Source organism: Syzygium oleosum, unplaced genomic scaffold (genome assembly GCF_021117445.2).
Source record: "Syzygium oleosum isolate NSW1041296 unplaced genomic scaffold, Sole_v2.1 Sole_v2.08, whole genome shotgun sequence".
NCBI classification, from domain to species: Eukaryota; Viridiplantae; Streptophyta; class Magnoliopsida; order Myrtales; family Myrtaceae; genus Syzygium; species Syzygium oleosum.
This window is the reverse complement of record NW_026607492.1, coordinates 579159-595441: the sequence shown is the minus strand read 5'-3', so window position 1 is coordinate 595441 and position 16283 is coordinate 579159. Positions and strand designations below refer to the sequence as shown.

General features: G+C 42.5%; 3 protein-coding genes and 1 long non-coding RNA gene across 4 annotated transcripts; 1 reads left to right on the top strand and 3 right to left on the bottom strand.

Annotated features, from left to right (window-relative positions):
* Positions 1–292: 292 nt before the first annotated feature.
* On the bottom strand, positions 293–2582 carry LOC130138744 (uncharacterized). Its single transcript, XR_008817056.1, has 4 exons — positions 1906–2582; positions 1694–1815; positions 1428–1489; positions 293–506 (listed from the first exon to the last, which is right to left on the bottom strand). It is a non-coding gene; the product is annotated as an uncharacterized LOC130138744 (long non-coding RNA).
* Positions 2583–3387: 805 nt separating this feature from the next.
* LOC130138743 (cucurbitadienol 11-hydroxylase-like) lies at positions 3388–5471 on the top strand. Its single transcript, XM_056313741.1, has 8 exons — positions 3388–3521; positions 3614–3763; positions 3844–4092; positions 4253–4342; positions 4454–4532; positions 4631–4737; positions 4890–5017; positions 5128–5471. Exons 1-8 carry the CDS (start codon positions 3453–3455, stop codon positions 5213–5215), a joined length of 960 nt encoding a protein of 319 aa, XP_056169716.1. The 5' UTR covers positions 3388–3452; the 3' UTR covers positions 5216–5471.
* Positions 5472–5997: 526 nt separating this feature from the next.
* Positions 5998–12340, bottom strand: LOC115672835 (protein DETOXIFICATION 45, chloroplastic). The gene is made up of 13 exons (XM_030594795.2): positions 11879–12340; positions 11433–11575; positions 10590–10733; positions 10313–10491; positions 9936–10071; positions 9095–9191; positions 8915–9015; positions 8499–8662; positions 7328–7399; positions 7067–7183; positions 6851–6946; positions 6639–6760; positions 5998–6280 (listed from the first exon to the last, which is right to left on the bottom strand). The coding sequence occupies exons 1-13, from the start codon at positions 12223–12225 to the stop codon at positions 6181–6183; spliced, it is 1818 nt and encodes a 605-aa protein (XP_030450655.2). The 5' UTR covers positions 12226–12340; the 3' UTR covers positions 5998–6180.
* A 1479-nt stretch (positions 12341–13819) lies between these two features.
* On the bottom strand, positions 13820–16231 carry LOC115672501 (lysM domain-containing GPI-anchored protein 2-like). The gene is made up of 5 exons (XM_030594310.2): positions 15722–16231; positions 15167–15537; positions 14836–14956; positions 14553–14740; positions 13820–14113 (listed from the first exon to the last, which is right to left on the bottom strand). Exons 1-5 carry the CDS (start codon positions 16003–16005, stop codon positions 13980–13982), a joined length of 1098 nt encoding a protein of 365 aa, XP_030450170.2. The 5' UTR covers positions 16006–16231; the 3' UTR covers positions 13820–13979.
* Positions 16232–16283: the final 52 nt, after the last annotated feature.

Genomic DNA, 16283 nt, shown 5'->3' with positions numbered 1-16283 from the left:
TGATATTCTGAAGTTGCAGAATCTATCTGTAAAAAGTCCTTAGCTTGCCCATTTCGACCTTTGCCGTAAGACATCGTCTTCGAATGTCTGAGGCATCAATCTCCGAATCCCACTTCCCGCTTTAGGGATACAACCTTGCTTATAGGAATTCCAGCTAGATTGATTAGTGATCATGCTATTCACAAATATTTAACCCCCCCCCCCCCCCCCCCAACCGAAAAATGAAGAGAGATTTATAGCAAACATTTCTGAATAAACAAGAAATGGCAGAGAAACAGAACAAGGTAATGAAGAAGTAGTTTCTCGATTTCATCTATCGTCCCTAATGGAGACTCAAAAGTTGGCACAGGCACAGGAGTACGCCTTTGCGCCAAAATAGGAAAGCTATACTTTGTAACATATATGCTGGATCGGAATGTCAATAGCATGAAGCCTGATCCTGGAGCAGAATATCAATAGCACGAAGCACCTCGTAACCGAAGAATATCCCCGTCTCAACTAGCCAGCTGGAGAACAAGCATTTGTTAGAAGAAATTGCTTTAGAAAGACATTAGGCATAACTAGATTACTTTCCATGGGCAATCGGGCGAATAAACTCCCCCTCAAAGAAAACACCGGAATCATAATCATCTACAAGTACCTGATAATGTTCATCGTAAACAGTTAATAGAAAAGGTTAACATCATTTAGCAAGAGGACCGAAATCGTAAAACTGTACGAAAACTGGTTGACTATGAGGCTGGAGAGAGCTTCGAGAAAATTAAGCATTCCCTATCTTGGAGTAATTTGAATACACGAACCATTCAATCTCATAACAACTCAAGCACTCATTCAATCTTAAAACCAATGAACAACCACTAAAGCTCATCTCAAGACTTCTTCACAACTTAGCTTGATGTATCTGTACAGCAGAAACTGCTGTATATTTCTCGAGAATCAGTACCATTTAGGCTATTACCTTAACTGTCTCGTAAGTTTTTGCTACACCTAAAGTTTCAAACATAGCCTTTTAAATCGCTCGATAATATCCATTCCACTTCCAGTGAAATAAAAATTCCTGACGAGACAGAACTAGTTAGCCTTTTCCGACAAAGTGGAAAAATCTAATTCCATCATTGTCAAGATTTTTGGTAACAAAGAAAATAGCAAAAAAGTTACAAGTTGATTGCCGCGGTAAAATAGAAAAGTGGACAAAGATGGCAACAAAATACTAGAAAGTAAATTGGGGGAACCAGTAGGCTGGTGGTTGCCACCAAACATGGGAATACTTTTTTTTCTTAATTATTCTTTACCATGTAGGAAGCTGTTTTAGGGGAAAACTATGAACAGACCTTAAGATAAACAAGCAATTATCCACTAGTAATCGCGTCATGAGCTTGTATCGATAAACTAATGCGACCTGTGTGAAAAACCAGATCATACTATACTCACTTCGAATTTCTGCATCTCTCTGTGCATGAACCACCATGCACCAGTCTTTGCTGATAATCTGAAAATTGGTGGAAATCATGTCCTTAGGCAGCTGCTATATGAGAGAAATGCTGCGGAAATTATTTTTCGTTCAAGTATCATGCAATAATCATTCCCAGTATACATGTGTCATAATGCTGATGCTATTTTAAGTAAAAAAAAAAAATCAGACACGTCGCACATGATCAAACCTAAAAACTTGCAAAAGTATGACACGGTATACCTGAAATAGCCTGCTGCTGTACACAAGCCCAGAAAGAGAGGCAAGCCCAACCAAACCCCAGGAAGACCAATCATCCTAGGAGCAAACAGCAAAAATGCTGAAGATATTATCCCCACCAACATCTATATAGGAGAAAATTCCATTGTTAGGCAACCAGCAGGCCTGTAAAAATCATCCTCGCAAGGTTCTTTCCTTACACATTCTCAACTCACCATCGAGCAAGCTGCATATGGGAAGTCAGAAACACCATAGTGGAGGCCATAAAAAATGTGACCATGATTTCTTGCATCAAGAAGATGTATCTTCCTATTTCCTTTGGTTCTGGAACTCCAAAGTCCAAACCATGATTTCTTGCATTAAAGTTCTTTGAGCTTTCTATTTCTGCTAAGAAATTGCCCTGCACCAAATTGTAAAAGTATTTCGGAGCCAATTTGGATTTAGAGCAGCACTTCACGTGTTGACTAAAGGCAATTACTCGTCCGCAATAAGTACTCGACGACTTTGGATTTTCAGCGAAAAGGCTACAGATGAGCATGGGGTTGCTCATGCATATACATTGCCGACTTGTAAGCTCCACCATCTCTTGTTGCAGTTTGACCTAATGAAAATGGCAATGGGTGGTAGCACCTCTGCTTAGGGCCTGTACCAGAATAATTGTTTCTCCTTCCTTGGAAGAGATGGTTTAAGTCTGGGTTGAACAATATGCCTTTTAATCTACTTCAAATCTTTGACCAAAAAAAAGAAAATCTACTTCAAATCCATTCTAGATGGGTACCAAGTACATATACAACCATTTTCGATAGCTACTTACGTTATTAACCCTACACAGAAATTCTTTCAGCTTGTGTCCGATAAGTAGCTTGCCTAACCTAAAAGGCCAAGTGCGTTGAGGTAATTGGTTGCGCATCTCGAGTCTTCCACCTCAAGAAGCGAGAGGTCTCGAGTGCGATCCTCCATGTTGTCAATTCCTTGGACTAGTTTTTTTGGGATTAGCCCTTTTCCCAATTGGTGTTGAACACCTCAGCATTAACCCCTCCAGATAGGGGGAAAAATTGCCTAACCTAAATATCGTACCATTCTGACCGGATCTGGATCCATACCAACCTTCTATAAATGGTTGCTAATAAGCTGTTGATATCTGAAACTCTTTGCTAGTTCTAGCCAACTTCCAAGCCAACTTCCTTGGGGAAAAATAAAAGCTATAAGGATGTGGATTTATGTTTTGTGCATCGTAGCTTTGGTTATTACATGTTACCCAAGATTGATCAGAAGATGCATAAGCACTGCTGCGACAACCACAAACCAGGGTACTCCACCTCCAGGCTGCAAGGGCTTGCCTTTGATTGGAGAGACCCTTCAGTTGATTCAGCCCAGTTACTTGTCCGGCCTTCATCCATTCATCAAAGAAAGAGTTCGGAAGTAACATATCCTAACCGGATTACCTGTACCATGTGTTTACCATTTGGAGAATGCTTCTAACCGAACTTGTCATTGCAGATATGGGCCCATTTTTCGGACAAACTTGGCAGGGCGACATGTTGTCATGTCCACTGATCCTCAATTCAACAATTATATCATTCATCAAGAAGGAACACTGGTTGAGCTTTGGTACATGGACACATTCTCCAAGCTGTTCACGCTTGATGGCGAGGCAAGGGTAAATGCTCTTGGAGCGGTTCACAAGTACGGGAGAGGCATTACACTGAGCCATTTTGGTACCGAGAGCCTAAAGCAACGCCTCCTTACTCAGATAGAAGAGATGGTTGGCAGAACACTCAGCATTTGGTCAAACCAGGAGTCTGTAGAACTCCAGTACTCTTCTGCATCGGTAAACTCAGATAATGCTTCAAACTTTCCTTACACATAACACAAATCTATACATGTACCTCAGTTGATAACCAAAGTACTTGAATATTGCAGATGATTTTCAAGTTGAATACAAAGTTCATGTTTGGCCACAATTTTGCCAAATCACTAGAGAAAATCAGCGAGAAATTAACCAAGTCTAAACCAAGTGCATTCTCATTTCCCCTGAACATACCGGGTACTGAGTACCATAATTTCGTGAAGGTACAAAGAGCAAAGGCCTTCTATTTGAGACATCCATTGGCTGTATGATGGTCTTACACTCTGTTGATGCTCAGGAACAGAAGAAACTGAAAGACTCGTTCAGGAACATGATAAAGGAGAGGCGTAATTCAACAGGAACTTCTGATGGTCCAGGAGATCTTCTTGATCATGCTATCGCTGATACGCAGATCGAGCAGTTCTTGACCGAGGAATTAGTAGTCAACCTCATGTTCGCAGTTTTCTATGCCAGCTTCGATACGATATCGACAGGAATCACTTTGATTGTCGACTTTATATCAGCCCATCCTTCAGTCCTGGATGAGTCACTGGTATGTCAGTAGACAAAATTGTGAGCTTTGGATCTCTAAAATACGAATATTAACTCGCATCGGCGACAGCGACAAATGAAAAATTCTCCTTGTCAGCTCCCAGTACATAAATGAGAGCAATACGAATGGCAATGTTCTGATCTTTTTGCTTGGACATTAGGCTGAACACGGGGCAATATTGGAGAGAAGAGAAGATGCGAGGCACACTCTCAATTGGGACGAATACAGATCGATGAAATTTACACATCAAGTCAATATCAGATGCAATTCTTTTTTTTTTTTCATCTTCATCTTGTCTCTTTCCCCTGGAAGAAGCAATCCAGTCGTTACTGAAAGCTAGTTGATATCTGTGAAATTGGAGGTCATAAATGAAGCGCTTAGATTGGGGAACATCGCCTTCGGGCTGCTAAGGCGAGTCTTAAAGGACATCCAAATGAATGGTACTATGTTAAAACACGAGGCACGCTCCCCATACACCCATTGAATATCGATTATCGTCAACCATAGACTGGAAGATCAACTCAGATTTCCTTTCCAGGATTTACAATCCCAGCAGGTTGGGTGATACTGCTTGTGCACAGCGCTCCTCATTTCGACGCTGATACTTATGAGGATCCACTCATTTTCAATCCGTGGCATTGGAAGGTGACGGCCTTGTGGTGGGCGAAACCTTGCAATAGGGGGGAATCAGTGAAATTCGCTAGCTACAAAACTGCGTCTGACTCTTTTTCGATGATGTTATGCATTGAGCCGAGCCCTTGACAGAGTGCGTGTCTTGTGAATTTCCCGGGTACCAGGAGCTTGACTCGTCCGAGATTTCAAAGACCTTCAGGCCTTTCGGCGGAGGGACGAGACAGTGTGCGGGAGCTGAGTATGCTAAGGCAGTCCTGGCGGTGTTCATGCACGTCTTGGTCACTAAATACAGCTGCGCGCACTTGCATCGCTCTTTCCTTCTGGGACGATAGTCTCTTGCCTTGGTTTCTGGTAGAGACGACGTGATCTCATTCTCAGTCACTTGCTCTCAATTCTTCATAGGTGGACCAAAGTAAGAGGACAAGTGGTTTACAATCCGATGGTAGGATTTGGAGAGGGCGTGCACATTAAGGTTTCCGATAGAACTTAGCTCTCTCTCTCTCTCTCTCTCTCTCTCTCTCTCTCTCTCTCACACACACACACATGTGAGTAAACTAAGTGTATTGGAATAACCATGTAAGACATTGAGGAAGATTGGATGGACTTTCGATAGCTTTGATATTAAATAAAAAGGCCGTCCATCCATGATGGGGATAGTCAAGTTATGACAATCTTTTTCCTGAAAAGGAGGAGGGCCTGCCCAAGCTATCCCCCACTTCAATAACCATTAGCAAAGAATCACACAACGCTTATTCCCTTCCATTTCTTTTCAAGAAAGTAGAAAGGAAAACTGTGCAAAAACTGGATGACTATGAGGCTGGAGAGAGCTTCAAAATTAAGCATTCCCCATTTTGGAGTAATTTGAATACAACAAACCATTCGATCTCATAACAACTCAAGTACTCATTCAATCTTAAAACCAATGAACAACCACTAAAGCTCATCTCAAGACTTCTTCACAACTTAGTTGATATATTTGTACAGCAAAAATTGCTGTATATTTCTCTAGAATCAGCACAATTTAGGCTATTACCTTAACTGTCTTGTAAGATTTGCTACACCTAAAAGTTTCAAACATAGCCTTTTAAATCGCTTGATAATATCCATTCCACTTCCAGTGAAATAAAATTCCATCGGCAAGACAGAACTAGTTAGCCTTTTCCAACAAAGTGGAAAAATCTAATTCCACCATTATCAAGATTTTTGGTGACAAAGAAAATGGTTAAAAAAGTTACAAGTTGATTGCCGCGGTAAAATAAGAAAGGACAAAGATGGCAACAAAATACTAGAAAGTAAATTAAGGGAAGGCTGGTTGCCATTAAACATGGGAATGCTTTTTTTTCTGAATCATTCTTTCCCATGTAGGAAGCTGTTTTAGGGGAAAACTATTAACAGATCTTGAGATAAACAAGCAATTATCCACTAGTAATCGCATCATGAGCTTGTATGAGTAAACTAACGCAACCTGTGTGAAAAACCAGAGTATACTTTATTCACTTCGAATTTCTGCATCTCTCTGTGCATGAACCACCATGGACCAGTCTTTGCTGATAATCTGAAAATTGGTGGAAATCATGTCCTTAGACAACTGCTATATGAGAGAAATGCTGCAAAAATTATTTTTCCTTCAAGTATCATGCAATAAGCATTGCCAGTTTACATGTAGCAACAATAATGCATCGTGTATATAAGAGAGACCGAACTGGATGCATGAAATCAAAGAATTATTAATATATGATGCCAGGGCCTATCATTATAGCAATGCCTATCACACCCTTTCAAACGGTGAAGACCACAGAGAGCAAAGATAAAGCACTACCTGTGTCATAACGCTGATGCTATTTTGAGTAAAAAAATTAGACATGTCGTTTATTATCAATCCTAAAAACTTACAAAAGTATGACAAAGTATACCTGAAATAGCCTGCTGCTGTACGCAAGCCCATAAAGAGAGAAAAGCCCAACCAAACCCCGGGAAGACCAATCATCCTAGGAGCAAACAGCAAAAATGCCGAAGATATTGTCCCCACCAACATCTATAAATGAGAAAATTCCGTAGTTAGGCAACCAGCAGGCCTGTAAAAATCATCCTCGCAAGGTTCTTTCCTTACACATTCTCAACTCACCATGGAGTAAGCTGCATATGGGAAGTCAGAAACTCCATAGTGGAGGCCATCAAAAATGTAAGCCAGAGCATTCAACGGTTGACTAGCGCTAACGAACTGTGTTTTTGTTGTTGGGGGGAGGAAGGAAGAGAAAGAGAGAGAGACAGAGAGAGAGAGATGAGGTGAGGCCCTGAATATGTTCACGTCAACAGAATCTTGATAATCCACCATACATACCAGTACCCCAGTTTTAACAATAAGTAACACGTCAGCATCATTGGTAAACAAATTTGCTAAAGAGCCGAAAGATATTAGGAGAATTGCAGCTAGGGAGATTCCCGTCAATAATCCTATCTGAAAAAGTCGGAAAGTCAGTGTATTTATGTGAAATAAAATAGAGCAATAGCCAATCTAGTGAACTTCAATCCTACGAGAGAGTTCTGAAACATTCCACCTAAATAAAGGTGTTTCTGGAAGACACAAGCTATAAAATCTCACCTTTAAGATGAAGTCTGTCACTTCTCTTACAGTTCTGTAGTCAGATTTAGATAATGAACCAGCAATCAGGGCCTATGAAGTACATGAATAAAAAGATAATTAGTTTGACTGCAAGTTGGGTGATATGAAACATAAATAAAAAATACAGATACTAGAAATTTTAGGAAAGAAGCACATTATCAAGGAAAATATTACATCTTTACAAAGTACTTGTATAGTTCCTTAACTATAAAACTTCACTAGCCAATATTTATGCCTAAGGTATGTTTTATTCAACAGTATAGCTATCCCATTCTTGGTCTATTTTTTATGAAGTTGCTATTCCAATGTGAACAGCCATGAACCGAATTGTTTTACCTCTGGCTAGTTTTCCTTCAGTTTTCTCCCTCACAAGTGCTCTCATGGCTGTTTGATTTAGTCAGTTCCCCCTTATTTTTACAGCTCTCTGATCAAAACATTTAAGGAAATCTGGCCGCCTAAAAGTTATCAATGCGCGTCTATTACTGAGAGAATCACTTATTATAAGACAAATGTAATTGGGCTTTTACGTTAATTTCAATGAAGACCATCTCCAAGGGTTTCTTTTTGGACCAATTTACATTGGCACAGGTGAGGGAAAAAATAACTTGCTGCACTTAAACTGGTACAACAAAGGTTTCATCAATTTTTCCCCACTGGAATTACAATGGCCGTCGCCTTTCCTCCCGGAAAAATATGTCAGTTTCTGTTAATTATTTATGGGCAACATATCTTTTATGATGGCTAAGTCCTTTATTCCAAGACCATCAGCATTCAATGGCATTATAATTCCACAATTGAAATTACCTACTGACAAACATTTGTACCCATTATTTATGTGAAAACCAAGACAAGAAGTAAACTATTAACAGCTATCTGTATCCAATTAAGTGAGCTACATCATACCTTTCGTCCTTATTTCTATTTCCAAGAATAGCTAGTCCACTCCTTCTCAATCCTACTCTTTGAAGAAAATATGATGTGGTTATAAAAACCAGCAACTGATTGATTAGACAGACGACAATTATAGAGCTTTTGTTTTTGGCCAGAAAAATAAAGAGCTTTGGTTAATTCTTAGAATAGAGGCTAAGTAAACTATTTAAAAGGAAAGAGGAAAATACAAATCTTATCGAGGGAAGAAAATAATGTTCACCTGGGCAGATGCAGCCAATGCATCTGTCAAAAGAGAGACAGCCAACCAAACTTGCATGCATATCTGATGAGCAGCCATTGCTAATGGACCTTGACGAGCAGCCATAGATGTTCCCACAGTCATGGTTGTAAGAACGGCAAGAGTTCTTCCAAGAAGAAAACCACCTGTCGGATCCCAAAATTGAGGGAAATGGTATAATATCCTATGTCTTGATGCGTATGATTATAAGGGAAAAGAGCAAGTGAACTCTCAAGTAGATGGGAACCCCTTATAGAGAAGCAGGAGCAAAAAGTTCTCCACCGCCAGTAAAAAACTTAGTGTGGAACAACTTTTTTCATAAAGAAAGAGAAGAGAAAAAGGGGAGAGGGAGAGAGAAAGAGAGAGATGAACAGTGCTGAAGGAAACCAAACACTTGCCAGATTTTATATATCCCCCAAACTGCAGTGCTCCCATCTTTGGAGGCAATAAAATAACTCTTTTATTAAGATACCAAATCATTAGTAAGGCGACAAGGTACCTGATACATATACATAAATCTTCATATAGTGTCGCTCTTCAGTAAACGTAAGGTTTATAAAACAGCGGAAGGAACTTACTGTGATGCAACAGTAGAAAGGGCTGCCCCAACTACACCCAGTCGAAAGCCATACATAAGTACGGGAAACAAGAAAACTGCTGCTAAATTACCAATACCTGCATGTAAGGAACTATTATCCATCAATAGAGGTAATGAATTCACGAGATAAAGTGATCATTGTGACTCTTCTCGCATGTCCATGACTACATTAAGTTCTATATGACAATGCTGAGGTCTGCCTTTAACTTCTACCTTCCTCAGCAACAAAGACACGAAAGTGAATTTATCGGATGTCCACTTTTACTGGAAATGCACATAAACTCTCATATTTAAAAAAAAAAAAAACAAATAAGGCCCCATAAATAATTTATGGAACTAATACCGGTTTTGAAGCCACTTTCTTTGCGCCTAATCACAAGAAGCTAGGAAAATACTGGGCATCACTCATGAGGTGGTGCAGTCTTCCTCGATTATCCTCCTTTTGGAATGTACTGCATCGTCCCTTTGCCATCATTAAATCGATGGCCACAGTAGGACCAAAGCTCAGAAAAACGTGGTGTATGTTTAGGCTGGAGAAGAAAAACATGGCACAGGATGATAAGCTTAATATCATTTTTTGGGGGTAACTTCTAATGATGAGTTTCTTATAGTCACACACTCCAACAATAATTTGGAGAGTTACAGAAAATTATTATGTTAATTTACTTGATGTGGGGAGGGAGAGACGTCCAGAGCTCTAGGAATTAACATGTAATAGTGATAATTTTGAGTATAATCATGTGCAATATACCAAGAAGAACGAAAAGCAACTGTCCTGAAGTATCCAAGTAATAATTACACAAATCTTAACAAATACTTGCCTAGACATAAAACAGGAGTTTTTGTGTCCTTAAACCCACGAAAAATTCCTTGGAGTGCCAAGGACGCTACCACTGCAGGGGCTCCAAGTGCTCTTAGAGAAAGAATACGATGTGCTGGACTGTGCATGGGTGATTCCTGTAAACAATTTGAAGAACCTATATTAAACCTCTTAATAAGCAGCCATACACATGCACAAAAGCACTGCTTCAAAATTCAAATATACTAGGTGATAGGTTCTTCAAAAGTTAAATAGCCAAGCAGTGCTTGAGAATGGAAAGGCAAGTGTAAAAGATGTTTCGAAGAAGATATCTAACGGGCCATTGCAAAGAGTGTTGCATGGCTTATCATACAAAGACATCTCATAAATAAAACTTACGGATGATACACCCATCATGTTTAAAAATTGTCCAGATCCAAAGTATAAAGCTATGGCCTCAAAAATGCCTATCCCAACTGCCAATAGCAGAGCCGTGGACACAGATGATAATTGCTTCCTCTCAGCTACTGTAAATGGTTTGCCGGTGTGATTACTGTTGCTTTCAAGAATTCCCTCCTCTGTACATCAAACGGATCCTATTAGACAACAAAAAACTAAAAGTTGCGTAGTAATGATGAACCTAGCAGGAGCAGCATATGTCAAAATTTCACTTCACCTGAAGCAGAATCTTTACTTGCAGTTTTAGATAAGTCCTCAGCCACAAAAGAAGTGGCAACACTAAGCAGAGGAATGTTAAAAAGCTTTGATATGATGTTAAATATTGATATGGAAACACCAGCTGAGCCCAACTCCACAGTACCTAGAAGATGAAGGGGACCACAAGAAGAAAAGAATTGCCTCAAAAAGGTTATATATAAGGATCACGGAAACTTGATATGGCGTAAGCTTGATCAAACAAAGAAAGGGACAATCGTCTGTATCTTGACAGTAAAAAAAAAGAGAAGGCTTTACCAAATCAGCTATATATAGAAGAAGTATAAAACCAAATCTCTTGCTTGATAAGCCCTTAGGACCAACTCATGATGCATCGAGTTAAAAGACATCTTTACAGACTCATAGCTAGGAAGTGCTAAAAGAAGCAAAGAGGGAAGTATCCAGACTTATTCATTCATGTATAGATATTTATTCTTGTTTCCCTTTCTTTCCCTCTGCTTCCATATTCAAACAAAGAATTAAACTGGCTGCCAATTTTCTCTACTGACACTGAAAATAAGCCAAGTTTTCTAGATAACTAAAAACTAAAATCCACATCCCTGACTGGAAAAGAGACGAGAACTATAATAAGACAAAAGATTATCATTTCTGTGGATATCCAATTGTAATCATCACCAGAACGCAAAAATTCGAAGTCGAAGAAAATGTGCCGAACGCGTTCTCTGATGACAGAACATTTTCCAAAACATTTCCAGCAAACATAAAACAAGAAAACCTCGCTAAATACGTATTTTTTTCACACAAGGAAGTTAATGAACTTCACATAAAAGAGAAGGTTACATACCCAATCTACCAATATAAGCTGTTTCCATCAGCTGTGCTAGGGGCTCGATAGCTTGTCCGGCCAGTGCAGGCAGAGAGAGTGCTATGAGCTCCCTTTTCACATCAGTGATATGCGATTGACCTCGAGGAATCGCTGTGGACTCACTGGCATATATCAAGACGAAGAATAAGAATACCATCTTGCAAAACCCAAATTAGAGTTCATCTTGCTTTGAGTCAACTACAATAATACCCTAGTACAAATTAGCATCTGTCTATACTCGTATGTCGGCCGTCAAAGCAGATAACCACACGCTTTGCCATGTGTTTAGACTTTCTTTGACACTACCGAGGAGAAATTAAGCAAAAGACGCACACCACAAGCGCAGCAGCACCCAGCAAATATCAGCAGAACATATTTCTAGCCACAGCTAATAACATCAAGTACAAGGAAGTTAAGGACTTTACGTGGCTTCCTCTGTTTTCTTGGTGCGAGGATCATCTCTTGGAGGGAGCTCATCCCCCACAGACGAAGTAGCCACGCATTCATCGACATCTACAGAACCTACGCCGCAATCCGAACTCAACTGACCACGGACCGAGAGCAGCGACAACCTCCCGCGATTCGCAGATAGACGGCATCCGCAGCTGCGGAACCTGTTTCGATCGACGAGAGCCGAAAAGCTACAAACACCGCCTGTGCGGACAGGGGCGAGCAATCTCTTCCTCCTGATTGCCGCGCCCAATTCGCTCGGCCGACCCGTCAGGCCACTAGAAACCGAAGCGCCGGCGAGCCGCGCCGCCGCCGCAGACATCGCGCCGCCCTATCGCCGATGAGAACGGGAAGGACAATTTCCAGGTACGCGCAACTGCAAGCCAAATGGAAAAACGAACGCGGTGAGGACGCAACCGAAACCGGAAAAGGCGAAACCGGAGAAAAGCTCCGAGCACGACACAGACAACTTCGCCGCGGCTGAGCAAGGCAATCACAGCACGACTCCGGCAACGCCGCGCACGAGAAAGGAGGAGAAGCGGCAGCAGCCGCCTCAATCTCGACGGAGAGGAGAGGAAGTTACGGCGGCGAAGGCTCCTTCCTAGAGTGGCGGAATGGCGGAGGGAGCGCGCGAGGGGAGCGGCGTAACCGTAAGCACCGCCATGGATGGACACGGACTGCTGCACCGCCACGGAGGCAGGCTTTGGGATCGTTATTATAATATTGTTTATTTTTTATTTTTATTTTGTATTTATTGGGAAAGGAAGGAGAAAAGAATGTGGCCACAACTAAAATGGCTTTGTTGCATATGAACAAAGAAAAAGGCTTTGTTGCACAAAAGTTAAAAGAGAAATTAACATAGACGATCCCTGAATTTTGATTAAATATGTAACGTGATCTTCATAAATTTTCAATTTTTTCAATGTGGTCCATAAACCTTAGCCCAATGTACAATGCAATTTCTGAACTTTTAATTTATTTAATGTGATCTCTGAATTTTTTGTATATGTTTAAACTAGTCCATGTACTATATAAAAATGTTCAATATTATCCTTGCACTTAAATTAATGGAAGGACAATAAGTTCAGGGACTAGTTTGAACATGCACCAAAAGTACAGGGATCACGTTGAACAAACTGAAAGTTCAAGGATCACGTTGCACATTGGATCAAAATTCAGGTACCATTTGTGTCATTATCCCGAGTTTAAAAAAAAAGGACATGATTGCACAAGATAAAATTGAGAAGATCAAATTGCATAAAATCAAGAAAGTTAGAAAAATTTGACTCAACAAAATAAACTATTAAAGATGACTAAATCGCACGTATAAGGAAAGTTAAAAGATTAAATCTATACTTAACCTTACTCGCTGATTGCGAAATTAACGAAGCTGTGCTGATTCGACGTCGAATTTCTCGCATGTCACGTAAAGCGGACGATAAATTGCGCGTTTGGCACATAATCTTGTGTTCGGAGTGCGCAACGGAAAATCGATACGTGTCGATAATTTTGGTTAAAATGTCGATAAATTTCAAATACTAGATTCGTAACGAAAATGAGACCTGTGAATTTTTTTATCCGCAATTCGTTACTTGAGAATTGCTTTCATGTCTCGTGTTCAGGAAAAACAATTAAGAAAGCTCCTGCATCTATTGAAACTTGCAAGAATGAGAAGCTTTCTTTCAGGTTGTCAATGAGTTTTGTTCATGCTGCTCTTCCACAAGATTTATTCGCGTTAGATACAGTACATCGACGCCGTATCCTTAACGGAAAGTATCGCCTCGAGGCGTCCCTGTTATGTGAGGATCAATGCCGGTCATTCGCCGCGTTCTGCCATAGATTAGCAGAGTCTGTAGCGAGCTGACGAAGCGGGCGCGGCCTCGTAAAAACGCAGCACGAGAAGGGCGAGATGCCTCTTGGAGGGAAAACATTTCGGATTCGGTCGCATTGAATGAACTCGAAAAGGATCGTTTATTCCTTACAAATGCGGAACAATATGGTCTGAGATGTACTGTCCTGAGAATGACTGAGGCTCTATCGGTATACATGTATAAGGAGCGTGCACAAAGAATGTCTCTAGATACGTTGCACGGAAAGCAGTATCGACATCGCCGTCACGAGGAAGTTCCAACCGAACATTCCTATATCTGTCTTCGCCGCATGGTTATTGCCGTTGCCGTTGGGACTGAGACCGGGACTGGGCGGGGGAGCTGTTCAGCGGCCAACAGCAAACAAACATCGGTGAGCTTCCAGGTACAGAGACGAATAATGCGATGAGCAAAGCAAACAAAATCAGAGACGCTCGACACAATTCGGCCCGACACTATGAAAGGTGCGCACATGCGCGTGATCTCGGCATTAAACTACTCGGACTTCATCAGGACGCTCGTGGTAGTTAACAGCAGAATAGATCGGCTAAAATCAACGGAAGCGAAACAAAGTTCGTCGATCATTAGCGGCAGGGGACACCGTGTTACAGACGTACCGTCTACATTGCTCTTCAGCAGAATCAATCGGCTGAAGATCGAATGTGGATTACACGTTCAATCTCGGGGGGCCTCTATGAGACACGTAAATCCTAGGATAGCGAGCGCTAGAAACGAATCGGAGGACTAAAGTTTATCGGTTGAAAAATGCTAGTAAGGATACCGGGACATGTGGATTTCGTTTCGAGGTCCGTGAGGATAGCGTTCTGGCTCGTGTAACCGGCATAAGAACACGCCGTGCTGTTGCAAGACGTTGTGGTCGTGTTGCCAATGGACAGGGCATCCGAGCACTGCATCGGCGGGCACGACGAATCGCTCGACAACGCAATCTCCAAGGGGTGGCATTGTAATCTGAACCACAACGACATATCTTAGTAACTTGCAGATTCTGAAACGAAACGGAACCGCTAACTCAGAAAGCATCCGGCCGGAAAATAGATACTGACGTCCAGTTATACGCGGAATTGCAGCTGCACTTCACGCAGTTGTTGGCCGTGAGGGCGTAGGTGCCGCCGGGCACGAGCAACGAGGCGTCCAGCGAGTCGTTTCGGATCTTGGACGTACAAGCTGCACAATGATGGACGCATCCGAGTCAATCACTAACACAGAGTTACCAAAATCGCCCGTCTTGGCGACGAATCGCATGATAGCCAATGAGCAGTCCCATGGAGAAAAGAAGGATCTATCGTGCAAACCCCGCCAACCATCAACGGCCATCAACCGTTAAAATTAGTTTTCGCGAAAGAGTATAGAGAGAGAGAGAGAGAGAGAGATCACCTTTAAGCGGAACGTCGAAAGCCTGGTAGGCCATGAGAGCGTTGGGGCTGGCCAAACCGTTCAGGTCCAGCAGGGTCTGCTCCAGTACGCCGAACTCCGTGGCGATCTCCTCCACGGTGCTTCCCTCCGCCACCACGTGGGCGTAGTGCACCGTCTTCTCCCCGTCCACTTGGTCGCAGCTGCACGGCAGCGGGATCCACAGCTCCTGCCCGATGTAGATGAGGCTGGCGTTCTCGATGCGGTTCACCAGCTGGATGTCCTGGTACACCACCAGGTACGAGAACACCGCGGCCGCGATGTAGTAGAGCCCATCGTCCTTCTGGACCGTGTACACGGGGCTCCGGTCCGATATTCCCGACCCGTTCGAGCACCTGCACGGATCCGTCCACGTCAACAGAGTCGACCATTTTACTTACGCAAGCATCTCTTCCTCAAGCTTGAAGCTTTTCATGTCGCGCGATGTGAAGAAACAGAGGTCGCCACTTCGAGCACAGTCTCGGTTATGACCCGTTTCTCTTTTTCGTTTTTTTTTTTTTATTTTGCGGGGGGGTTTACCTGCAAGTGAAGGGGATGATGACGGTGTCTGTGGCCTGGACGGTGGCGGTGGGAAGGGTGGTGGGGCTGAGGTTGTTGGCGGCGAGGAGGGAGCGGAGGTGCTTGACGCCGAAGAGGGACTGGATGGACTTGAGGGTGGTGGTGTTGGGGGATATGTAGCCAACCAGGGCCTGGCACGTGGCCTCGGGCTGGGCGGTGCAGGTGAAGCCGAGGGCGTCCGTCGCCGGCAGGAGCGCGCAGAGGAGGAGGAAGGAGAGGCACGCAAGCACCACGGCGCACCCCATCTCTCTCTCTCTCTCTCTCTCTCTCTAAGAAAGGTTTGTTCTTTCCTTTCTGCGAGAGATTGATGAGGGAGGGGGTGTTGGGTTTCTGTCAGGGGAGAGCAAGATCGAATGGCCGACGCTGGCAATGCCGGTGAAGCGGGCAAAGAAGAAAACGAGGAGGTGTGGGATGGAGATGATCAAGAGTTGACCGGAGACTCTGGGGTTGACCTGAGGAATGTGTGAAGTCGCGAGAGTGGATTTTTGGACTTGCAAGATGCTGACAAATTGGAGGGAGGAGG